This window comes from Pogona vitticeps, chromosome 6, assembly GCF_051106095.1.
Source record: "Pogona vitticeps strain Pit_001003342236 chromosome 6, PviZW2.1, whole genome shotgun sequence".
NCBI classification, from domain to species: Eukaryota; Metazoa; Chordata; class Lepidosauria; order Squamata; family Agamidae; genus Pogona; species Pogona vitticeps.
The window spans coordinates 113,195,884-113,221,821 of record NC_135788.1 but is presented as its reverse complement, the minus strand read 5'-3'; the positions used below and the strand labels follow the sequence as shown (position 1 = coordinate 113,221,821).

The window sequence follows — 25,938 nt, the reverse complement described above, 5'->3', positions numbered from 1 at the left end:
GAGAGCCAATGCCTTCACTGTTTTGCTAAACAAAATCTAAAATGTTCTCAAAAACTTAAAATGGACTCGCAGCCTCACTTACATTATCAGTGAAATATACATTTGGTTCTTCATTGCTTAAAGCAGTACCTTCACCATAACAAAGAATACAATACTTTACCCTTTATCTTTTCTTTGAAGTCACCATGTAAGACGATTTTGAAATGTCATTGCAGTATGATACCGAAAAACTATCAGCACATCTTGGCCTTGGCTTTTGCCATCCATGAGATCAACAAGAATGGTGACCTGCTACCAAATATCACCTTGGGTTACACGATTTATGACAATAACTTTGATTCCTGGACAGCCACTCATAATACTCTGTATCTTCTGTTCCGGGAGAAAGGAAACCCCCTCAATTACAACTGTGGAAGGACGGAGCAAGTCCTGACTGTCGTTGGTGGGCTCACCTCCCAAAATTCCATGCAGATGGCCCACATTCTAAGCATCTACAACATCCCACAGGTATGCTTTTAGAATTGAATAGATGCAACCATGTGGAGAAACTAGCCTGATAATGTTCCTTGAGTTTCATCCACAGCCTGCTTAAAAGATTCTGCCAAATTTAGAGTCTATCGCATCAAATGAATTTTAGGAGGCTTAATTACAAGAGAAATATTGCTATATGATATTCAGTGGGATTAAGAATTAAAGGTACGCACTAAGAGATGGTATCAGAAGACATGGTATCATATACTCATTTAGTCTTAGAATGGTGTTCAAAAACACATGGAAAGCATCATTTAGCCCTTATTTCACAAAAGAACCATACTTTGTTCTCATGGCAGTGCTAACTCCTTGAAAACCCTGTTAAGGTTGCCATGATTCAGAAGTTCCTTGACAACCCAGAACAACAACAAAAACTAAGGTTAGGTCAAGTGATGTTGGGGGGAAAAAGAGGAAAGGGTTTCTTAGTTTAAAATGCATTGCATATTTTTCACTTAGGTCATCTACGGTTCTTTTGAACAAGCTCTGAGTGACAACATTCAGTTCCCCTTCTTGTATCGGATGACCCCCAATGAAGAACCACAGTATGTTGGGATTGTTTCCCTACTCTGGCATTTTGGATGGAACTGGGTTGGCCTCATGGTTCCGGACGATGACAATGGAGAAACCTTCCTTAGAACTTTGAAACCAAAGTTGTTTGAGAGTCATATTTGCATGGCGTGGACCCTGATGATCCCTAGAGTATCTGTGCACTTACCAAATAAACTACTAGTTCAAAAACTGGAACCCATTCTGTACAGTTTCCGACTGATTGAAATCAACGTGGTTCTTGTGCATGGAGACAAACAATCTTTGGAGGCATTATACCTCACTCTATTCTACTTTGAACTGCATGCAAGACAACCACAAAGGAGGGTGTGGGTGACGACGGCTCAGTGGGATTACACGTCTTTACCGACTGGGATAAAACTGACCTCAGAGTCACTCAATGGAACGTTGTCATTTGCCCTCCACACAAATGTGGTGCCAGGATTTCAGCACTTTCTGGAGAACATCAATCCTTTTCAGTCAAACATTTATCTTCTTCCTGAGTTCTGGTTCACAGTATTCAGCTGCTCATTCCCAATGCATGACCTGCATTATCGAGATGCAAACAACTGCACAGGGCAGGAGAAGCTCTCAGGACTTCCTGGATCTGTCTTTGAAATGGGAATGACTGGCCACAGCTACAGTGTCTACAATGCTGTTTATTTTGTAGCACATGCCTTGCACGCCCTTTATTCATTGAGAGCCCAACAGAAAGGAAGGAGAGATGGAGACAAGCAGGATCCTTGGAATATTCATCCATGGCAGGTAAGCACATGAAGAACCAAGTTGAGGCTCATATCCAGGTAAACCAAAAGGCTATAGGACCTCCAGTTTTGTGGAACAGGATAGAAAAGTGGAATCTTGTCTCATTACTCAAGGGCAGAAAGAGAAAGATGGACTTCATGAATTGATCCAACTTGATCCTAGAATCTCTTAAGCTGAGGACTTTCACTGCTGAGTGATGAACAGAATGAAAAATTTAGTCATTAGTGCACTTCGACTGTACAGAGCTTGGATATATTTCTCTCTAACTAAAACTGTAAACCTTTTCTTCCTCTTATACAGCTTCACTCAGTTCTAAAAACTCTCCATTTTAACAATAATGCTGGGGAAGAAATATTTTTGGATGAGAAGGGGGAACTGGCAGCTGGATTTGACATCAACAACTTCTTCGTCTTTCCCAATGGGTCCTTCCAGAAAGTCCGAGTGGGACACGTAAACCCCCTGGCACTTGAAGGCAAACAGTTCACTATCAATGGGAGCGCCATTGTGTGGAATCAGAAGTTCCATCAGGTGGGGATGCTTATTCCTAGCAATAATGAACTGATTTAGCTGCTCCTATTTAGACTGAGTTCGGTGTCGGCTGTATTGTGTTCCATGAGGAAAGGGCCTTGTGTAGGCAAATATTTCTCTTGGCACCCCTTGTGTTCAGTCCTTGAAATGCTTAGGGACTTACAGAAAATGACGACTCCAGTAAAAACTCAAAATCATTCAGCTCCAGCAGGGTTAAGTGTTGTTGCCATCTCCCTATCATCCTTTATTCTTTGCCGAACCTACCACTTTGGGGAAACCACAGGAGTATTTTGGCAACTATGATGTAGATATGATACACACTGTCATAGTATATATTATTAAGATAAAAATGTGAATTATGAATGGGATTTATAGTCATAGAATATTGTAAAAGGAATCCTTATTGGTTGGGTATTAGCATGACTGTGTGCTTCGGGAGGGTTTTCTCCTCAAGCTCGATGGAACATTCCATGTAGCAGCCTCGGCCTGAGACAATAAGGAGCCAAGACGCAACACCGAGACGAAGGACAACAACACCTGCCCTTCTCATGGGAATTGGAGTCGTGGTGAGAAGAGACAGTCCTTTACGCTGGTTGGTTAACATCACAGAAGAGTGAAGAAGAAGGGTGGTCCCAGTAAGGAAGAAAATGCAGAATAGACTCAGAGACTAGAGTTGCTTTTAAGATGGATGGATTGATTTTAGTATTGATTTTAGGACTGAGAACCAGAATGGAGTTTTGAGTTCCAAATGCTAGTTTTTAGTGTTATGCTAAGACGTAGTTCAGAAAAAGGATAGAAAAAGGGGGGGGGCTATGCCTGGCCTACCGTCTAAGCAATTTTTTAGAGTTTTTTATTTCATCGTGCTAGAAGGAATTCGTTAAGATTCTAACTGCAATACTTTATGGAAATGTACTTTATGCTATGCTTTTGCAACAAACTGAATATCTCCAAATACTTTATTTTCTAATAAAACAATAATTCTCAAAATCCTAAGCTTGGTCACTTGAACAGCAAATCTGCACAGCCACATGGTGAAAGGCCACAGTGTGCTACCTGGCTCCTTTTTCGCCTGAGTTTTGTTTGTCTCCCTGTGTCACAAAATTTCTCACATTCCTTCATAAGGAATGAATCTCCTGGCTCTTTCAAACTCAGGTGTAATATTGGGGGATGTAGGAATGTTTTTGGAAAACAGAAAGTGGATTTCTATAAAGTACTTTTCCAACCTCCTCCAAATTTGGCACAGATCAAATCCATACTATCAGCATTCACTTGGCAACACAGAGATGACATTCAAGAATCTCCTGAATGCTAAAGCCTTGTTTGGAATGTCCCCTCCTATCAGAAAGGGCTAACAGAATGTTGATTTGACTCACTATACAATGTCAAAGATACACTTCTTATGCGCCTGTAACAGCTCTGATTCCATGTAGAAAATTGAAATTTCATCTCTGTAAATTTTTCGAGCCAATTTTTTATGTGTCAACCCCATCTCTTACCATAGAATAGAACTTCCTGTATAATTAGTTTTGGGAGGGATTTTGTTCAATGTTTTAATTTATATCATCATTAAATTTTAGTTTATATTTAACTGATGTTCTGATTGTTAGCTACCAAAAGTATTGTCCTGGCCACTTTATATCACTGAAATTTATTTCATTGAACTTGAATCTTGTGATCAATCACAGCTGTTTGGGGGTTATTAAGAGATATTGATTCCCCTCACTACAAGGTTCCAATGATCAAGAATAATCCTCTTCATTCTAGGGAAGCCTTTGATAGCCACAGAATGCAGGTGAAGGGGACACTTTAATATCTGAAAGTGGCAACCACCAACTTTGGCAGCAATGGAATGCTGGCCAATATATTGTGATCACTGTCATTTGTCATAGTGGTGGTCGTGGTGTATGTCCCCACCTGGAAGCTCAAAAGCATCTGTAAAGCTTTCTCAGTCGTAACCAAACATGGCACCTTCTAAACACCTTTCTTTCTCATTGGAAGGTGCCCAGATCTACCTGTGTTGAGAGTTGCCGTTCCGGGCAAAGCATGTTTGTCCAGCCAGGGAAGCAAGTGTGTTGCTATGATTGTGAGGAATGCCCTGAAGGGAGGATTTCAACCCAGATGGGTAAGTGAAGGATTGTAGAGTTTGTGGACTTTCAGGTGAAGGTCCCTTTCCCTCTTCCCCTGACACAAAAAGAGGAATGCATTGCTTGAATCCAAAGAATATTCTGAAAAAAAAAATCAAGGCTACTATTTAAAAACTAAATGGAAGTCCATGCTTTCTTTACAGTTTTTGGTCAATTGAAGATGAAAATGAAAATATTTTTGCATTCTGCAAACAGTAGGACCTTTCTTTCTTTTCTCCAGATGCAGCCCAATGTGAGCCGTGCCCTGAAGACCACTATCCAAACAAGAACAAAGATTGCTGTATTCCTAAAGGAATAAGTTACCTATCTTATGGTGAACCATTGGGAGCACTTCTGGTGTCTTTTACTATTTTCCTTTGTGGGAACACATTTGTGGTGATGGGAATATTCCTTGTATACCACCACACTCCCATCGTCAAGGCCAATAATTGGGGAATCACCTGCACTCTCCTCTCCTCTCTGCTCCTCTGTTTTCTCTGTTCCTTCCTCTTCATTGGGTGGCCTGGGAAGATAACCTGCCTTCTGAGACAGATGGTGTTTGGTGTTATCTTTTCTGTTTCCGTCACTTGTGTCTTAGCCAAAACCTTGACTGTGATTTTGGCCTTCATGGCCGCCAAGCCTGGAAGCCAGATGAGGAGATGGCTTGGGAACAGACTTGCTCTGTCAGTCATCATCTTCCCCTCTCTGATTCAAACTGCCATCTGCATTCTATGGTTGACCACTTCTCCCCCATTTCCAGAATCTGATATGCATTCCCAGAGTGACACCATCACAGTTCAATGCAACCAAGGTTCCGATCTCATGTTCTACCTTGTCCTGGGCTTCATGGGACTGTTGGCCATCATCAGCTTCACAGTGGCTTTCTTTGCCCGGAAGTTGCCCGACTCATTCAATGAAGCCAAGCTGATCACGTTCAGCATGTTAGCCTTTTGCAGCATATGGGTGTCTTTTGTGCCAGCCTACCTGGGCACCAAAGGGAAATACACAGTGGCTGTGGAGGTCTTCTCCATCTTGACCTCCAGTGGTGGTTTGTTGGGTTTCCTCTTCTTCCCTAAATGCTACATCATGATTTTCAGGCCTGAACTAAACACCCGAGAGCAATTAGTAAGCAAAAGAAGTAGCAGTAATTTAGAGGTCAGGAATGCCCGTTCCTGAGTATACAGTACAGCTAAGAAGGAGATGAAGTTCTGTTAAGAATTAGAAGCAGAAAAGGGGAGGTTTTTATTCAGTCCATATTTTATTTATTTATTTAAAATATTTTTGCCACACATTACTCCTTATAAAGGACCGAAGGCAGGTTACATCATTAAACAAAAATGTTTGAAGTGGAAAAGGTCTTTGCTTGATTGATTGCTTGCTTAGTTACTTACGTACTCGTACCCTCAAACGATTCATCATAAGTCAGAATTGACCTGACAACACATCACGATGATAATCTCGATAATGATGATGAGGATGATACTACCCAATTGGTGTCGTGCACTACGCTGTGCAGTTTAAAATCAAAGGATATTCACTCCGTGATATAATAATAACAGTTCATCAGTTCAACAAAAATTCTCAAAATATAATGTCATAAATTTAACAGAAAAGCAAAAATTTAAAGCTAAACAATGGCAGGACAGGTAGCATAAATGTGTCATGGCTCAAGGAAGAATATCCTTAAAAGCTGGATTTTTTATTCCACAAAAGGTCGCATTAATTGTTTGATTCTTAGAGGTCTAATAAAGTTGTCATATTCTTCTGCATTGTATTGTGTAGTGATTCCATGGATTCCGTTTGATTTCTTAAAATATTGGCGGAATTTTTATTTCATTATTTTTATTTATTTCATTTCTAGATCATTTATCTAACCAGTGGCCACTCTTGTCGGTTTACCACAAAACAAAAGGCAAAAAAATAAACAAAACATTGAAGCATAAAACATCAATACTAGTTTAAAACCAAATACAACATAATCAATCATAATAAAATATAGCAACATGAAAACATTTAAGCCTTTTAAATGACGATGTTATGATTATAAAGGGTTTTGTGGGTGAATTGGAATAAAATGCCAGAAAATATGTAAGCTAGAAGTTACAAACTTGTTACATATCAGAGAGGTAAATTCTTTCATTTGGGGATACATTGATCCTTATTCTTCTTTGATCTTCTAAGCACTTCATTCATTGTTCTTCATCTGAAAGAAAAAAAAGCAAAGTTGACATATTTCCAGGGGAGAGAACTCTTCTCTGTATTGAGCTAACTTCCCATTATTACCTTTTCCCTGAGTTTAAATAACATATATTGCCCAATACGAGTAACATTTGCCTTTCAAATTGTTGGCTAGAGAGCCATCTTGATGTAAATTTCAGGAGATGGAAAGAGGAGCCTCCATCACAGACCAACAGGTTTGCTTGTTTGTTTGCATGCTAACTAATCAGAGGGGCTTGTTTTTCCAGGGATAGAGAAACTCTGCCCTTGTTCGTCCCTTCTCTTCCACACGTGTTTCTGAGAATCCAGGATGTCTCAGATCCTTCTTTTTCACCTTGGAATAGGCTGGATCTCCAGGCCGGACCTCTGCACCCCCGGAGATCCTACCAGCCATTCCTAAAACGCACTCCTGAGAATAGGGAGAAACACAAACAGCTGTGACTTTGATGACCAGGCAGTAAAAATTCTGGTCTGCTGGCAGAATGCTCCAATGGCCAGTAGTGCCTGTCCTCTGTTTTCTTTTCTTTTCTTTTTTTAAAGGTGGTATGGGAAGGAAAGTGTTTGAGAGATTTCTGAAGATCCTTCCTATTCTTCATTAACAGAACTGGGACTGATAAGACTAGATGCCTCAATCAGCTGAAGGCAGCTGTCAACACCCTTGACCAGGATAGTGGGGGAATGTAAACCTCCCCAAGTCTCCATCTTCCCACTACTCTTTGAGGAATCCTTGCTTATTCAAAAGGTCAACAACCAAGAAGAGCAGAACTTCTTCCTAAGCGGAAGGATGTCCCTACTTCGTGATGAACTTAATGGGAGAAGAGCTATCAGTACAGATTTAGTGCCAATCCATTTTATTCCATCTCCACTTTTGTGTCATCCCAAGGGAGGCTTAACCAATTTTTTAAATTGTTGTATTATTATTATTATTATTATTATTATTATTATTATTATTATTATTATTATTATTATTATTATTATTATTATTATTATTATTATTATTATTACATCTCTACAGCTCCTTTTCACCAACTGCAGGAGATGCCGTTCTGTCCCTTCAGCGCTGCCTGGGGACTGTACTGCAATGGATGCAGGAGAATGGACTGAGGCTGAACCCGGACAAGACGGAGGTACTGAGGGTGGGTGCCCCCACAGCTGGGGGATTGGGAAACTCCCTCTCTTTTGGGGGGTGACTCTTCCCGCCAAGGATGGGGTACGCAGCTTGGGGATCCATCTGAATCCGGCGCTTTTAAAGTCCTTTTAAATAAAACTTTGATTTATTGATTACAGAGATTCAGAAATATCTTCAGTAGCTAATCACTCCTAAATTTCCCAAACTACACACACTATTACTCTGTCTAGCTTTTCTCTCCTGCCAGACTCTTACATTTCTCTCACTCTCTCAAACTGACTTAATCTCCACACACTCTGAAATATTGACTCAGGATCCGCCTCTCATAGCATCTATCTCAGCTCCGCCTCTCTGCAACATTAATATTCATTACCCATTATATTACATAACCTAGACCATTGATCAAATAAATAGAAAACGCTACACAAGGTATTTTACTTTTTAAAGTATTTGTAGGTCTGACATCTCTGAGAGTTGACTTTTGTGTTTGGCTGTTACATTTTTCACTATACTTTGGTTTTTCCTTTGTTTATTTTCAATCCTGCTACTTCTCTGAATTCATCAGTTTTCTCCAATAGTCTCAATGTTGATTCCAACAGATCTTCCAAAATAAACACCACGTTGTCTGCAAATGCTTGTAATTTGTAATTCTCGCCCTTTATTTTGGTGCCTTTGATTTCTGGATCATTCCTCACATTCCTATTTAATACAGTCAACCCTCGACTTACGACATTCATCCGTTTGTAAGTTTTAAAGTTTGTAAGTTGAATCAGCATTTCCCATAGGAATGCATTGAAAACCAATTAATCCTTTCCACCTGTTTTTGGTTCTTAGGTCAAGGGGCGGTTTGTAAGTTGAAGCATTAGTTCCCATAGGTTAATCTATTCCTACCACTAGGGGCAGATTTTTTTTCTTTTTTTCCTTTTAACCTAAGATGATTTAGGTTAAAAGAAAGGAAAGAAAAAAGTTCATAACTCGAAGCAAAGTTCGCAAGTGGAGGCAATATTTTCCTATCAGAGTGGTTCATGTCGAAATGTTCATAACTAGGGCCATTCGTAAGTCGAGGGTTGACTGTTCTTCCAAAGTTAATATGAATAACAATGGAGAGAGCGGACATCCCTGTCTAATGCCTTTTTAAATATTAATATTATCCATCAATTCACCATTTACAATTACTTTAGCTATTTGTTCATTATAAATTGTTTCAATAACATTTATGAAGTTTTTGACAAAATCCATAGCTTTTATTTGCTGTATCATAAATTGCCAGTTCATATTATCAAATGCTTTTTGGGCATCCAGGAAGATTAGTGCCATTCATTTCTCTGTATTCTCCTCATAATATTCTAATATGTCTAAGATTATCCTTAGGTTGTACCTTAGTTGTCTTTTTGGCAAAAAAAAATTGGTCTAAATTTTTTTATATGTGTAGAGTCCATGTCTTCTTTTGGTATCAGGGTGATGTATGCCTCTAGCCACGTCTTGGGTATTTTAGCTTCTAATAGAACTTTGTTGCAAACTTCTTTTATTGGTAGGCTTAATATATATTGGAAGGATTTATAGAATTCTGCAGGAAATCCATCGGTTCCTGGGGTCTTATCATTTCTTTTTTTTAATGGCTTCTAATACTTCCATCATTTTTACTTTCTCATTTAGGAGATTTTTAATGTTTTCTGGTACTTTAGGAAGGTTTGCTTTTTCAACATATTGCATTGTTTTTCCAAGGAAAAATTCTTAGCATAATATTCTTTTGTTATTTGTTATTTTTTCTTTTTGATATTGTACATCTTCATTTTCATATTGTAGCTTCCTTATTAATCCTTTTTTCTTTTTTCAATCTATAGGATAGCCATCATCCACGTTTGTTGACATTCTCAAAGAAATTTTGTTTAGCCCTTTTAACTTGTTGAGCTAATTCTTCTGGTTCTATTAGGTTTAATTTAGGTTTCACTATCTCCATCTGGTTTTTAAGAATTTTCCTCTGCGGTTCCTTTTCTAGTACTAGCTCCAGTTTCTTAAATCCTTCTGTTTTGTAAGTTGTTGGTTTTTATCTTTATTCCTTTTGGCTATATATGACACGGTGAATCCTCTGAAATATGTTTAGTTGTGTCCGAAATCGTTCGGAGGGATGTTTCCTCTTCTTTATTTTCTTTGAAGAAGAATTCCATTTCTTTTTTAGTTTTTCCATAAATTCTTTATCCTTCAATATTTCCTGGTTTAAGGTCCATCTTTTCTTTTCTTTTTTTCTCTCCTTTCCATCGCATTTTCGTTGGATTATGATCTGCCCAGATATTGGTTTCTATTTCTACTTCCTGCATTTCGGTTTTTAATTCTGAGGATAGCCAGATCATATCTATTCTCAAACAGGATTTATGCCTGTTTCAGTAGAAAGTAAATTTAGAGCTTTTAGTATTTGTTTCTCTCTATATATCATGTAGTCCTAGTTCTTCTGCCATCCGAAAGAAAATTTTTGGAAGACTTTTCCTTCCCTTTCCCCCTTTTTTACCACTTTTGTAGTCAAATCCCTCATTAATAATTGCACTAAACTCTCCTAATATCCAAATATTTTGATATACTTTTTCCAATATTGTTTTATATAGCTTGCGATAGAATTTTTCTTGTTTACTGTTAGGTGCATATATTGCAATCATCAGAATATTTGGGGGAGGTTATTGTTATTTCTATCATTAAGATTCTCCCTTCTTCATCAGAATAGATATATTTAGAGTTTAGCATTTCTTTCACATATAAAGCTACCCCTCTTTTCTTTTGTTGTGCAGCTGAGTAGTAGAGTTTCCCAATCTTGGGGTTCTGCTCAGGTATTGAAAACTAACACCTGTGCATTCCTTTATTCAATCAATCAATCTCATGTTAGATTTTCCTTGACTCCTACTGGCCACACCACCTTTCTACCAGTTAGTTCTATACTCTTGTTATACAATATGTGATAGGATAGCCTCAGTTTACCTATTTTTAACTCTAATGAGAGTTGAGGCTTCACTTGATTTAGTGCCCACTCATCTGCCTTTCTGGTGGTCCATGGTATCTGTAAGGCTGTCCTCCAACACCACATTTCAAAAGAGTTGATTTTTTCCCCTTGTCTTTCTTCACTGAGGTCACTTCATCTTTAAAAAAGCCCAGACGATTTTGACCTTGGTTTCCAGTGACAATCTTTACTAACACCCAGCCTCTTCTCATTTTTTTAATTCAAAATGCAAAGGGACATATTTTGGAAACATGTAGAGATTTTGGGTTATATATCTTTTCTTCCTCAGGTTGCCTAACCAAAACAAAGTGTTTTGAAATTGGAACATAGCCTTCAAGTCCACATTCTTCAGAAAGGGCATGGCAACATGAGTTTACATGAGAGATTAAAGGATGTGTATGGTTTTGTTTTGTTTTTTGCATCTGTTGCACTCACTCACAGCTTTGCTCCTCCATTGCATTAACTCCAAAATGCCCTTCAAAAAAATTTTGACACAGAAGGACAGCAGCCTTATCCCAGCTAGTCTTGATTCTGCTCTGCTCCATAAACCACAATAGAGACCATGTGGTTATCTTCTGGGATCATCTGGCACTGTGTAATTCTACATGAGGAAAGTTTATCTTGAAGCCTGTATGTAGAGTAAATATACTTAAACTTCCATTTTAAAAAGCGAGAAAATTCAATTCTTCAAAAAAACCCTCTTGTTTATGAATGTGAAATATTATGCTTCTCTATCTATAAGTCAAAATGACAGGAAATCGCCTCACATTGCATGGCAATGTCATGTCCGCTTTGCCAGCAAGGAAAGGGATGCCAAGCTTTAGATAACAAAGGGCAGCCTGAATGATGAGAACACCAATGGCAGCAGTTGAGATGGTCTACACAGGATACCCTCTTGTGCTCACTCCCATTCACAAGAAACAATAAGCAGGATCCAGAGGCAACATTGAGGTCCCCCAGGCTCCTTCTTCCCAGTAGTCTTTGAGAAGTTCTTCTTTATTTAAGAATTCAGGTCAATGGCGAGAAGGCTGATGTCTCCCTCTGCAGTTTTCAACGAAGTTTTCAAGACATGTTTTGAGGCTTGATTACTAACCTTGCAATTATTACAATAGTCTTTTGCAGTCCCTCTGCTCTTCAGATCCCATGAGGAATACAGAAGCCTGCTGTCAGAAACAAGAAGAAGAAAAACAGGACGGAAAACATCTCATTTATTCTCTGAAATGTTCCCCTCACAATATAAAGGCCCCTTTGCTAAAACCTCAGACCATCTCAGTCTCAAAATCTGAGGAACAGAAAGTGTGTCAGTCCCAGCTCTTCTGTGTCTTCTACCAGGAATGGTAAAGCTTACTTTTATATATATTAAAAAATATATCTTTTTATAATAACTTGGGATAGAGTAAGGGGTACAGAAGGTATAGGGGGATTTGAAGGGGGGGAAACGGAGGAGGCGGAGAAACACAGCATGTACTGGCATCCAATCTATTCATATTACAATATCAAATCAACTTTCCCCTTTTCTACAATTTGATTGCCCTCCAGGTTTTAACTTACATTTACATCCTAATTTAAATTTACGTTAATCAAGCACTATCTGGTGATTCAAGCCATTGGGACTGATAAAGCCTACTGATGGTGAGTGTAAGAGCTCACGCATGAGGTCCAACGGAGACTTAGCCAGACGTTTGTCAGCAATTCTTCTGGTTTTCTTGCCACTGCAAGTGCTCCTACAGCACTGGTGCTCCAGCCACAGATTCAGCTCCACCAGGTGTGATTGGCAGCCAGGAACCCAGATGCCGGCAGATAATCCTTCAGAAGAGGTGGTCATTGGTGGATTTGTATCAATATCTCTTGCCAACTTCGTCCTGCAGACATTTATGAAACACCCACAACCCCTCTGGAGTACATAGTAAGTACGTCTTTATCTTTTGTTGTTCTTGTAAAGAAATATGATGTTGATCCAGAACACTTCATAACATACAAATTGTACCTCACTTCCCTTGCTATAGAAATAAAAAGAGAGCCAATGCCTTCATTGTTTTGCTAGACAGAATCTAAAACGTTCTCAAAAATTAACATGGACTGGTAGCCTCAGTGACATTATCAGTGAAATATACATTGGGTTCTCCACTGCTTAAATCAGTACCTTCACTGTAACAAAGAATACAATTGTATGATTTTAATGCTCCTATATATATCATTCTATTCATATGGTGGGCAAATGCTTTACCCTTTATCTATTCTTTGAAGTGACCATGTAAGAAGATTTTGAAATGTCATTGCAGTGTGATCCCGAAAAACTATCAGCACATCTTGGCCTTGGCTTTTGCCATCCACGAGATCAACACCAATGATGAACTGCTACCAAATATCACCTTGGGTTACAAGATCTATGACAATAAATTTGATTCCTGGAGAGCCACTCAGACTACTCTGCATCTCCTGTTCCGGGTGAAAGGGAACCCCCTCAATTACAACTGTGAAAAGACAGAGCAAGTCCTGGCTGTCGTTGGTGGGCTTACCTCCCAAAATTCCATGCAGATGGCCCACATTCTAAGCATCTACAACATCCCACAGGTATGATTTTAGAATTGAATAGATGCAACCATATGGAGAAACTAGCCTGATAATATTCTCTGAGTTTCTTCCACAACCTGCTTAAGAGATTCTGCCAAATTTAGAGTCCATAGCATGAAATGAATTTTTAGGAGGCTTGATTACAAGAGAAATCTTGCTATATTATATTCACTGAGATTAAGAATTAAAGGTACGCACTAAGAGATGGTATCAGAAGACATGGTATCATATACTCACTTAGTCCTAGAATGGTGTTCTTAGAGAGTGTTCAAAAACACACAGAAAGCATCATTTAGCCCTTATTGCACAAAGGAACCACACTTTGTTCTCATGGCAGTGCTAACTCCTTGAAAACCCTGTTAAGGTTGCCATTATTCAGAAGTTCCTTGACAACCCAGAACAACAACAAAAACTAAGGTTAGGTCATGTTAATTTAAAATATATTGCATGCTTTTCAATTAGGTCAGCTATGGCTCTTTTGAAGAAGCCCTGAGTGACAACATTCAGTTCCCTTTCTTGTATCGGATGACCCCCAACGAAGAACCACAGTATGTCGGGATTGTTTCCCTACTCCAGTATTTTGGATGGAACTGGGTTGGCCTCATTGTTCCAGACGATAACAATGGAGAAACCTTCCTTAGAACGTTGACACCAAAGCTATTTGAGAGTCATATTTGCATCGTTTGGACCATGATGATCCCAAGAGTATCTGTGCACTTACCGAATAAACTACTAAACCAAAAACTGGAACCCATTCTGTACACTTTCCGAATGATTGAAATCAATGTGGTCCTTGTGCATGGAGACAAACAGTCTTTGGAGGCATTATACTTCATTCTATTGTACTTTGAACTGTTTGAGAGACAACCACAAAGGAGGGTGTGGGTAACGACGGCTCAGTGGGATTACACATCTTTACCAGCTGTGTTAAAACCGAGCTCAGAGTCACTCAATGGAACCTTGTCATTCGCCCTCCACACAAATGTGGTGCCAGGATTTCAGGACTTTCTGGATAACATCAATCCTTTTCACTCAAACATTTATTTCATTCCTGAGTTCTGGTTCACAGTATTCCGCTGCTCATTTCCACTGCGTGGCCTGTATTATCCAGATGCAAACAACTGCACCGGGCAGGAGAAGCTCACAGGTCTTCCTGGATCTGTCTTTGAAATGGGAATGACTGGCCACAGCTACAGTGTCTACAATGCTGTTTATTTTGTAGCACATGCCTTGCATGCCATTTATTCCTTGAGAGCTCAACAGAAAGGAAGGAGAGATGGAGACAAGCAGGATCCTTAGAATATTCATCCATGGCAGGTAATCACATGAAAAACTAAATTTAGGAACATATATATAGCCAGGTAAAGCAAAAAAAAAAAATGGCAGGCTCTCCAGTTTTGGGGAGCAGGGTAGAAAAGTGAGGTCTTGCCTCATTACTCAAAGGGTGGGGAAAGAGAAAGATGGACTTCATGAGATGATCCAACTTTATGCTAGATTCTCTTAAGCTTAAGGCTATCACTGCTCCATAATGGACAGAATGAAAAATGAAGTCATGAGTGCACAAGTGCATATTTATTGGCCATCAATTTCAATATGTCTGTGTTTTTCTGCCCTCCTCAAGGATTTTATTTATTTATTTATTTATTTATTTATTTATTTATTTATTTATTTATTTATTTATTTAACTTATATGCCGCCCACACTACCCGAAGTTCTCTGGGCAGCTTACAGCATTTAAAATACAATAAAAAGGCAAAATAAAAGGTCAAAATAATTAAAATGCAATTAAAATATATATTCTAAAAATTGCCATCAGACCTACAGCTGATATTATTTCAGTTAAAAGCCATTTGGAACAGGAAGGTTTTGACCTGGCGCCGAAATGTCATCAGGGTCGGTGCCAAACGAATCTCAGTCGATTCCGATCTTCCCCTTTTTTATTTTCCCAAGATTAAGACAATGTTTTTCACACTTGAGTTAATCGGCCATTGTGGTTTGCCTGGAAAATTTCTGAATGTTCGGACTGTACAGAGTTTGACATGTTTCTCCCTGACTAAAAGTGTAAATCTTTTTTTCTTCTAATACAGCTTCACTCAGTTCTAAAAACTCTCCATTTTAATAATAATGCTGGGGAAGAAATATTTTTGGATGAGAAGAGGGAACTGGCAGCTGGATTTGACATCAACAACTTCTTTGTCTTTCCCAACGGGTCCTTCCAGAAAGTCCAGGTTGGACACATGGACCCCCTGGCCCTTGAAGGCAAACAATTCGCTATCAATGGGAGCACCATTGTGTGGAATCAGAAGTTCCATCAGGTGGGGATGCTTATTCCTAGCAATAATGAACTGATTTAGCTGCACCTATTGAGACTGAGCTAGGTGTCGGCTGTATTTTTTTCCATGAGGAAAGGAGCTTGTGTAGGCAAATATTTCTCCCCTGCTGTGCTTGTTCAATCCTTGAAATGTTTAGGGACTTACAGAAAATGACGACTCCCCTAAAAACTCAGAATCATTCAGATCCAGCAGTGTTGTTGCCATCTCCCTAACATCCTTTACCCTGTTCCATGCCAAACCTAGCACTTCAGGGAAACCATAGGAGCATTTTGGCAACCATGATGGAAATATTATACTCACAATTGTTTCGTAATTGACTGAGAAATAGTTATCAAATAAAAGAGGAAGTACAGTGGTGCCTCGTACAACGAGTGCCCCGTTTAACGATGAATTCGCATAGCGATGGCATTTTTGCCATCGCTTTTGCGATCGTATAACGATGTTGCCTATGGGGAAAAATCGCTTTGCGATGTTTTCCCCATAGGCACCATTTTCCCCCAGCTGAGCGGCGGGAGCCTCCGAAGGAGTGCTCCCGCAGCTCAGCTGGGGGAAAATGCCTGCGGTGGCCTCAGAAGGACCCTTCCGAAGGGTCCTTCCGAGGCCACCGCTGGGATTCCCCTTCCCCGCGGCCGGCTTCCCCGGCCATGGTCGGACTCTCAGGAGTCCGACCATGCATGAGGTGGCCTGCCGCGGGTCGGATCCAAGCCGCGGGGAGAGGGTGGGGGGATCTGGATGGATCCCACCACCCTCCCCCCGCGGCCTGAGGAGGGTGGGAGCCATGGCCGGACCCCTGCAGCCTGAGGAGGGTGGGAGGCATGGCCGGACTCCTCGCCAGGCACCGCGGCTCCGATCCGATCTGAGCCGCGGTGCCTGCCAAGGAGTCCGGCTATGCCTCCCACCCCCACCCCACCTCCTTCGGCTTGAGAAGGGTGGGAGGCATGGCCGGACTCCTCGCCAGGCACCGCGGCTCCGATCCGATCTGAGCCGCGGTGCCTGCCAAGGAGTCCGGCCATGCCTCCCACCCCCCCACCTCCTGCGGCTTGAGAAGGGTGGGAGGCATGGCCGGACACCTTGGCAGGCACCGCGGCTCTGATCGGATCGGAGCCGCGGTGCCTGGCGAGGAGTCCGGCTATACCTCCCACCCACCACCCACCTCCTGCGGCTTGAGAAGGGTGGGAGGCATGGCCGACTGTGCTTGCAGCAGCGGAAGAGGTGCCCGGTGGAGGAGAAGGCAGGAGCTGATCTGTCATTTCTCCTCCACCAGGCACCTCTTCCGCTGCTGCAAGGAACTTCGGGGCAGTCCTTTGGGGGAAGCCGGGCTGTGGAGAAGAAAGGCAGAAGCCCATCCGATCTCCCCCCCTCCACACCGGGCAGCTTCTCCCGCTGCTCCCGATGGTTGGGAGGGGAGATCAGATCGGCTTCTGCCTTTCTTCGGAGCAGCCCGGCTCCTCCCAAAGGGCTGCCCCAAAGTTGCTTGCAGCAGCGGAAGAGGTGCCCGGTGGAGGAGAAGGCAGGAGCCGATCTGTCATTTCTCCTCCACCGGGCACCTCTTCTGCTGCTGCAAGCACAGTCGGGGCAGTCCTTTGGGAGAAGCCGGGCTGTGGAGAAGAAAGGCAGAAGCCCATCCGATCTCCCCCCCTCCACACCGGGCAGCTTCTCCCGCTGCTCCCGATGGTTGGGAGGGGAGATCGGATGGGCTTCTCCCTTTCTTCTCCACAGCCCGGCTCCTCCCAAAGGGCTGCCCCGAAGTTGCTTGCAGCAGCGGAGGAGGTGCCCGGTGGAGGAGAAATGACAGATCGGCTCCTGCCTTCTCCTCCACCGGGCACCTCTTCCGCTGCTGCAAGCACAGTCGGGGCAGCCCTTTGGGAGAAGCCAGGTGGTGGGGGAGAAGGCAGGAGCCGATGCCGTCTTCCCCCCCTCCCCCGACGCTTCTCCCAAAGGGCTGCGCCCGATAGTGGGGGAGAAAACCGGATAATCCGTTCCTATTGGAACGGATTATCCGGTTTTCAATGCATCTCTATGGGAAAACACGTTTCACTTAACGATGTTTTCCCATAGCGATGTTTTTTTTGGAACCAATTAACCTCGCTATGCGAGGCACCACTGTATGTAAATTCTGTAATTTTCTTTTCTTTCATCTCTGTTTGTGAATGATAATGAGCAGAAGAGGAAATCCCGTATACCATCTTAACTTTGGTGCCAACACAATTGTGGATGGCTTTGCTGATTAAAGCCTGTCATCATTTTTCCTGCTAGGTTTTACAAATAATATTAAGAATATTAAGAATTCCGTTTGTCACAAAATCTGATTTCAGGAGGTTCCTCTCTAAACACTCAGCAACACTACCCTAGTCTAATACACGTAAGCATAAGGTCAGCATAGTTCTAAAGGATTCACTTCCAGGCACTGCAAAACAGGACAGCAAGTGAGCATAGCACCTCCTGAGAGGTAAACTAAGCCAACTAAAGAAACTTCTAAATTTCCTTGAAGACATTAAATGTCCCATTTCAGATGGTCTGGCAATCAAGCTTTAAGTTCCTTTGTTCATGAAGAGAAGAACATTTTGTGCCCCCTCCCTTTAAACAGCTGAAATTATTTCCCAATTAATGCAGGACTAAGGAACAAACTGACTTTGCCTTCCAAACTGCCCTCACAAGAGATAAAGTTCAGGTGTGACTCTCTCCTTCTACCTGGGCAGACAATGACTGCCACAATACTTGCCAGCTTTTCCCAGACACTCACAGCGAAGACTGATTTTTCCAGATGGATTCCATATTTCCCTAACTGCTCAGATTCTTTATATTCTGGTATTTTGAATTATGCATAGAAAGCTAATTTCTCACATTCCTTCATAAGGATTGAATCTCCTGCTCATTCAAACTCAGGTGTAATATTGGGGGATGCACAAATGTTTTTGGAAAACAGGAAGTGGATTTCTAAATAGTACTTTTCCAACCTCCTCCAAATTTGGCACAGATCAAATCCAAACTATCAGCAATCTCTTGGCAACACATAGATGACATTCAAGATTCTCCAGAATGTTAAAGCATTGTTTGGAATGTCCCCTCCTATCAAAAAGGGCTAACAGAATGTTGATTTGACTTACTATGGAATATCAAAGATGCACTTCTTGTGTGCTTATAATATCTCTGATTCCATGTAGGAAATTTAAGTTTCACTTCTGTAAATCTTTTGGCCCAATTTTTTATATGTCAACACCATCTATTACCATAGAAAAGAACTTCCTGTATACAGTGGTGCCCCGCATAGCGACATTAATCTGTTCCGGATTAATCGTCGCTATACGGAAACATTGCAATGCAGGAGGGAAAACCCCATAGAAATGCATTAAACTTCGTTTAATGCATTTCTATGGGGTGAAAACTCACTGCTATGCCAGGTTTCCTCCATAGGGCCACCATTTTCGCCGCCTCAGTAAGCGAGGGCAGCACGGGCAGCCATTTTGGAACCGCCGATCAGCTGTGTGAAAATGGGGCCTTAGGGAGGAAAAGCCCCCATTTTCACACAGCTGGCCGGCCAGGGCGCTTCGGAACAACAGCGGGGGAACCCTTCCCCTGCAGCCGCTCCGAAGGGCCTGCCGGAAAGCGGCTCCAAGCGGTGGTGGCGGCGGTAGGGTGTGGAGGGGATCCGGACGGCTTCCAGGGCTTTGCCTGGAAGCCTTCCAGACCCCCCTACCCTGCCCCCGCCACCGGGAACCACCCCGCACCGCCTATCCCAGCCATACTCGGACTCCTGGGAGTCCGAACATGGCTGGGATAGGCGGCGCGGGGCGGCTTCAAGCGGCGGTGGCGGCGGTGGCATGGGGGTCCGGACGGCTTCCAGTGCTTTGCCTGGAAGCCTTCCGGACCCCCCTACCCTGCCGCTGCCGCCAGGAGCCGCCCCACGCCGCCTATCCCAGCCATGCTCGGACTCCCAGGAATCCGAGCATGCCTGGGATAGGCGGCGCGGGGCGGCTTCAAGCGGCAGCGGCAGCAGCGGCAGGGTAGGGGGGTTCGGAAGGCTTCCAGGCAAAGCACTGGAAGCCTTCCAGACCCCCTGCCGCCACCGCCGCCGCTTGAAGCCGCCCCGCGCCGCCTATCCCAGCCATGTTCGGATCCACCCTACCCAGCCCATGCGGCCGTTGAGAGCCTTCCGAGCTCTCAAAGGGCTTTCTCCAATGTCGGAGGGGGGCCCTTTGAGAGCTCGGAAGGCAAATGTCGGCGGTCGGCGGTGGCTTCGGGGTCTTTCTGAGGCCACCACCCACCACCGACATTTTCCCCCAGCTGAGCAGCGGGGCTCCCACTGAGCTGGGAGAAAATGTCCCTTCCAAAGGGGAATGCAGGCGATGGCTTTGGAAGGACCCTTCGGAAGGGTCTTTCTTAGGCCACCACCGGCATTGGGCTTTTCCCCATAGGCAACATCGCAATACGATAGCAAAAGCGATCACAAAATCCACATCGGTATGTGGATTCGTTGTTAAATGGGGCATTCGTTAAGCGAGGCACCACTGTAATTAGTTTTCGGAGGGATTTTGTTCAATATTTTAATTTATATCATCATTGAAATTTAGTTTATGTTCATCTGATGTTCTGATTGTTAGCTACCCAAAGTATTGCCCAGGCCACTAAGTGCACAGCGTAAAGATTGAAATATAGGAAATGAAATGATATCTTGTTGCAGAACTTTGTATCACTGAACTTCAATCTTGTGACCAATCACAGCTGTTTTGGGGGTTATTAAGAGATATTGATTCCCCTCACTACAAGGTTCCAATGATCTAGAGTAATCCCCTTCATTCTAGGGAAGCCTTTGATAGCCACAGAATGCAGGTGAAGGGGACTCTTTAAATTCTCAAAGTGGCAACCACCAACTTTGGCAGCACTGGAATGCTGGCCAATATATTGTGATCACTGTCATTTGTCATACTGGTGGTTGTGGTGGTGTATGTCCCCACCTGGAAGCTCAAAAGCATCTGCAAAGCTTTGTCAGTTGTAACCAAATATGGCACCTTCTGAACACCTTTCTTTCTCATTAGAAGGTGCCCAGATCCACCTGTGTTGAGAGTTGCCTTCCCGGGCACAGCATGTTCGTCCAGCCAGGGAAGCAAGTGTGTTGCTATGATTGTGTGGAATGCCCCGAAGGGAGGATTTCAACCCAGATGGGTAAGTGAAGGATTGTAGCATTTTGTGGACTTTCAGGTGAAGATCCCCGCTCCCTCTTCTCCTGACACAAAAAGAGGAATGCATTACTTGAATCCCAAGAGCATTCTGAAAAAGAAATCAAGTCTACTATTTAAAAACTGAATGGAAGTCCATGTTTTCTTTACATTTTTGGGGGGGGGTCAATTGAAGATGAAAATGTTTTTGCGTTCTGCAAACAGTAGGAAATTTCTTTCTTTTCTCCAGATGCAGCCCAATGTGAGCAGTGCCCTGGAGACCACTATCCAAACAAGAACAAAGATTGCTGTATTCCTAAAGGAATAAGTTACCTGTCTTATGGTGAACCACTGGGAACACTTCTGGTGTCTTTTGCTCTCCTCCTTTGTGGGAACACATTTGTGGTGATGGGAATATTCCTTCTCTACCACCACACTCCCATCGTCAAGGCCAATAACTGGGGAATCACCTGGGCTCTCCTCTCCTCTCTGCTCCTCTGTTTTCTCTCTTCCTTCCTCTTCATTGGGTGGCCTGGGAAGGTGACCTGCCTTCTGAGACAGATGGTGTTTGGTGTTATCTTTTCTGTGTCCGTCGCTTGTGTCTTAGCCAAAACCTTGACTGTGATTTTGGCCTTCATGGCCTCCAAGCCTGGAAGCCAGATGAGGAGATGGCTTGGGAACAGACTTGCTCTGTCAGTCATCATCTTCCCTTCTCTGATTCAAACTGCCATCTGCATTGTATGGTTGGCCACTTCTCCCCCATTTCCAGAATCTGATATGCATTCCCAGAGTGACACCATCACAGTTCAATGCAACCAAGGTTCAGATCTCATGCTCTACCTGGTCCTGGGCTTCATGTGGCTGTTGGCCATCATCAGTTTCACGGTGGCTTTCTTTGCCCGGAAGTTGCCTGACTCATTTAATGAAGCCAAGCTGATCACGTTCAGCATGTTGGTCTTCTGCAGCATATGGGTGTCTTTTGTGCCAGCCTACCTTGGCACCCAAGGGAAATACACTGTGGCTGTGGAGGTCTTCTCCATCTTGACCTCCAGTGGTGGGTTGTTGGGTTTCCTCTTCTTCCCTAAATGCTACATCATGATTTTCAGGCCTGAACTAAACACCCGAGAGCAATTAGTAAGCAAAAGAAGTAGCAGTAATTTAGGGGTCAGGAATGCCCGTCCCTGAGTATACAGTACAGCTAAGAAGAAGATGAAGTTCTGTCAAGAATTAGAAGCAGAAAAGGGGAGATTTGTATTCAGTCCATATTTTATTTATTTATTTAAAATATTTTCGCCACACATTACTCCTTATAAAGTATCCAAGGCAGTTTACATCATTAACCAAAAATGTTTGAAGTGAAAAAGGTCTTTGCCTGCTTGTGGAAGGACATCAAAGGTGGCCTCAGCCTAGCTTGCGGTGAATCAGAAATTCTAGTTAGAGAGAAGAGCCTCTCCTGTATGCCCACCAAATGGATTGCTAAAGATGGTTTGACTAGGAGAAAAGCCTCCACTGATTATCTGAACAGCCTGCTTGCTTGCTTGCTTGCTTGCTTGCTTGCTTGCTTGCTTGCTTGCTTGCTTGCTTGCTTGCTTGCTTGCTTGCTTGCTTACTTACTTGCTTACTTACTTACTTACTTGTAGCTTCAAAAGGTTCATCATAAGTCAGAATTGACTTGACAGCACATCACGATGATGATCTCGATAATGATGATGAGGATGATACTACCCAATTGGTGTCGCGCACTACGCTGGGCAGTTTAAAATCAAAGGATATTCACTCCATGATATAATAATAACAGTTCATCAGTCCAACAAAAATTCTCAAAATATAATGTCATAAATTTAGCAGAAAAGCTAAAAGCTACAGCTAAACAATGGCAGGACCGGTAGCATAAATGCATCATGGCTCAAGGAAGAATATCCTTAAAAGCTGGATTTTTTATTCCACAAAAGGTCGCATTAATTGTTTGATTCTTAGCAGTCTAATAAAGTTGTCATATTCTTCTGCATTTTATTGTGTTGTGATTACATGGCTTCCGTTTGATTTCTTGAACTATTGGCGGAATTTTTATTTCATTATTTTTATTTATTTCATTTCTAGATCATTTATCTAACCAGTGGCCACTCTTGTCGGTTTACCACAAAACAAAAGGCAAAAAAATAAACAAAACATTGAAGCATAAAACATCAATACTAGTATAAAACTAAATACAACATAATCAATCATAATAAAATATAGCAATATGAAAACATTTAAGCCTTTTAAATGACGATATTATGATTATAAAGGGTTTTGTGGGTGAATTGGAATAAAATGCCAGAAAACATGTAACCTAGAAGTTACAAACATGTTACATATCAGAGAGGTAAATTCTTTCATTTGGGGATACATTGATCCTTATTCTTGTTTGATCTAAGCACTTCATTCATTGTTCTTCATCTGAAAGAAAGAAAAAAGCAAAGTCTACATATTTCCAATAAGGGACGTGGTGGCGCTGCGGGCTAAACCACAGAAGCCTGTGCTGCAGGGTCAGAAGACCAGCAGTCGTAAGATCGAATCCACGCAACGGAGTGAGCGCCCATCGCTTGACCCAGCTCCCGCCAACCTAGCGGTTCGAAAGCATGCAAATGCAAGTAGATAAATAGGGACCACCTCGGTGGGAAGGTAACAGCGTTCTGTGTCTAAGTCGCACTGGCCATGTGACCACGGAAGATTGTCTTCGGACAAAACGCTGGCTCTATGGCTTGGAAACGGGGATGAGCACCGCCCCCTAGAGTCGAACACGACTGGACAAAAATTGTCAAGGGGAACCTTTACCTTTACCTTTTTACATATTTCCAGGGGACAGAACTATTCTCTGTATTCAGCTAACTTCCCATTATTACCTTTTTCCTGAGTTTAAATAACATATATTGCCCAATACGAGTAACATTTGCCTTTCAAATTGTTGGCTAGAGAGTTATCTTGATGTAAATTTCAAGAGATGGGAGGAGGGGCCTCCATCACAGACCAACAGGTTTGCTTGTTTGTTTGCATGCTAACTAATCAGAGGGGCTTGTTTTTCCAGGGCTAGAGAAACTCCATCCTTGTTCTTCCCTTCTCTTCCACACATGTTTCTGAGAATCCAGGATGTCTCAGATCCTTCTTTTTCACCTTGGAAGAGGATGGATCTCCAGGCTGGATCTCTGCACCCTGAAAATCCCACCAGCCATTCCTAAAAAAAACACTCCTGAAAATAGGGAGAAACACAAACAGCTGTGACTTTGGTGGCCAGGCAGCAAAAATTCTGGTCTGCTGGCAGAATGCTCCAATGGCCAGTAGTGCCTGTCCTCTGTTTTCTTTTCTTTTCTTTTTTTAAAGGTGGTATGGGAAGGAAAGAGTTTTAGAGATTTCTGAAGATCCTTCCTATTCTTCATTAACAGAACTGGGACTGATAAGACTAGATGCCTCAATCAGCTGAAGGCAGCTGTCAAGACCCTTGACCAGGATAGTGGGGGAATGTAAACCTCCCCAAGTCTCCATCTTCCCAGTACTCTTTGAGGAATCCTTGCTCATTCAAAAGGTCAACAACCAAGAAAAGTAGAACTTCTTCCTAAGCGGAAGGATGTCCCTACTTCGTGATGAACTTAATGGGAGAAGAGCTATCAGTACAGATTTAGTGCCAATCCATTTGATTCCATCTCTACTTTTGTGTCATCCCAATGGAGCCAAACCAATTTTTCTTATTCCTCCAAGATAAAGGCTGCCTTTGTCGTGTTTGACAACATATTCCAACATGCTTCAGCTAGACCTTTTCTAAATGTCTGGGAAATACAGAACATGAACAGATGTCTCTCTGACTAAAATTGTAAACTTTTTCTTCCTCCAGTCAAACTTCACTCATTTTTGAAAACTCTGCACCTTAAAAGGGTGAGATAAGGAAAGCAGTGCCATCACCAGAAAGTGCCACCAACTCCATTGTGTCGTGGGGGGGAATGACCTAATCTGTTTTGCGACCAAGTGCAGTATGTTTTGCAATCAAATCTCCCTTATCCCATCTCCCTAGCCTGGGATTGGGTGAAAAGAGGTATAAAGAGGTAGAGGAATCAAAATTGTAATCCCTGAATTGAAGGATTATCTTCTTGACTCATTTCAGCACCGCCTGTTACCTATAAGAATGTGAAGAGCAAGAACTTTCATTTTTGTTTCATTTTGCATACTTTCCTATGCTCCTCCTTTCATATCTTTCATGCAACAGTCATTTCATTGAACACAAAAGGATCTAGTGGTGCCTCGCAAGACGATTAAATCGCTGTCTTAAATCGTTGTCCTGAAAACATCGTCTTGTGAAATCCAATTCTCCATTGAAATGCATTGAAATTCCTTTAATGCATTCCAATTGGGGGAAAAAATCACTGTCTTGCAAAAATTATCCATAGAAAACATAGTCCTGGAAAACACAGTTCCGTATACCATAATGGGGGAAAGCAACCCCCTCACCTGCACTGCCTTTAGAAATCCAATGGGTCTCAGATAGCCTTCCCCCTCTTTCTCTCTCCAGCAACAAAGAAAGAGGGTAAAAGGAGTCAAAGCAGCCCCCTGGCTCCTGATAATGATGACTCCTTTTGGACTGATCCCTTACCACAAAGAAGAAAAAGAGAAAGAATGCAATACAAGACATCACCAGGACTTTCTGCCTTTGCAATAGGTCCTGATGAGGAGAAAGAGATGCGAAAAGAAATCTAGAAAAACCAGGAAAATCACAAGTGCAATTTCCCATTAACACAAATTATGCAGTTGAGTTCCCCGTATTTCACAGAGATCAACAGCACACCCAAAGTGCAATGGATAAGCCTCCCCCTGGGAAAACCATTTTTAAAACATGGTATATCTCCTACAAGGTATGAGTTGGAATGGCCCTTGCATCTCCTACCCCCTTCTGTCCCCTGCCCCCCCCAGTCATGGTGACCCCCTGGCTGCACCTCCCACTCAGTACAGGGCTGCACAGCCCCAGTCCTGCCAGAGGCCAAAAGAGCTTCTCAGTGTTTTGGGGTGCCCTGCGGGACCCCCA

At 42.5% G+C, this 25,938-nt stretch overlaps 2 protein-coding genes and 2 non-coding genes across 4 annotated transcripts; 3 read left to right on the top strand and 1 right to left on the bottom strand.

The window, feature by feature from the left end:
- The first annotated feature begins 216 nt into the window (after window positions 1–216).
- Window positions 217–6,255, top strand: LOC140708274 (vomeronasal type-2 receptor 26-like). The gene is made up of 4 exons (XM_078378768.1): window positions 217–507; window positions 2,143–2,370; window positions 4,369–4,492; window positions 4,735–6,255. Exons 1-4 carry the CDS (start codon window positions 217–219, stop codon window positions 5,667–5,669), a joined length of 1,578 nt encoding a protein of 525 aa, XP_078234894.1. The 3' UTR covers window positions 5,670–6,255.
- Window positions 6,256–12,248: 5,993 nt separating this feature from the next.
- Window positions 12,249–15,753, top strand: LOC110071197 (uncharacterized). Its single transcript, XR_013537176.1, has 3 exons — window positions 12,249–13,399; window positions 13,862–14,716; window positions 15,487–15,753. It is a non-coding gene; the product is annotated as an uncharacterized LOC110071197 (transcript).
- A 5,020-nt stretch (window positions 15,754–20,773) lies between these two features.
- On the top strand, window positions 20,774–22,236 carry LOC144583042 (vomeronasal type-2 receptor 26-like). The gene is made up of 2 exons (XM_078377132.1): window positions 20,774–20,895; window positions 21,139–22,236. Exons 1-2 carry the CDS (start codon window positions 20,817–20,819, stop codon window positions 22,071–22,073), a joined length of 1,014 nt encoding a protein of 337 aa, XP_078233258.1. The 5' UTR covers window positions 20,774–20,816; the 3' UTR covers window positions 22,074–22,236.
- Window positions 22,237–25,618: 3,382 nt separating this feature from the next.
- LOC140701546 (U1 spliceosomal RNA) lies at window positions 25,619–25,776 on the bottom strand. Its single transcript, XR_012080443.2, has one exon. It is a non-coding gene; the product is annotated as a U1 spliceosomal RNA (small nuclear RNA).
- Window positions 25,777–25,938: the final 162 nt, after the last annotated feature.

Coding starts and splice junctions, on each gene's coding strand:
- LOC140708274 (XM_078378768.1), top strand. CDS start 217: ATGATACCGAAAAACTATCAGCACATCTTGGCCTTGGCTTTTGCCATC. Junction 508..2,142: donor GCATCTACAACATCCCACAG/GTATGCTTTTAG, acceptor CCTCTTATACAG/CTTCACTCAGTTCTAAAAAC. Junction 2,371..4,368: donor GGAATCAGAAGTTCCATCAG/GTGGGGATGCTT, acceptor TCTCATTGGAAG/GTGCCCAGATCTACCTGTGT.
- LOC144583042 (XM_078377132.1), top strand. CDS start 20,817: ATGTTCGTCCAGCCAGGGAAGCAAGTGTGTTGCTATGATTGTGTGGAA. Junction 20,896..21,138: donor GAGGATTTCAACCCAGATGG/GTAAGTGAAGGA, acceptor TCTTTTCTCCAG/ATGCAGCCCAATGTGAGCAG.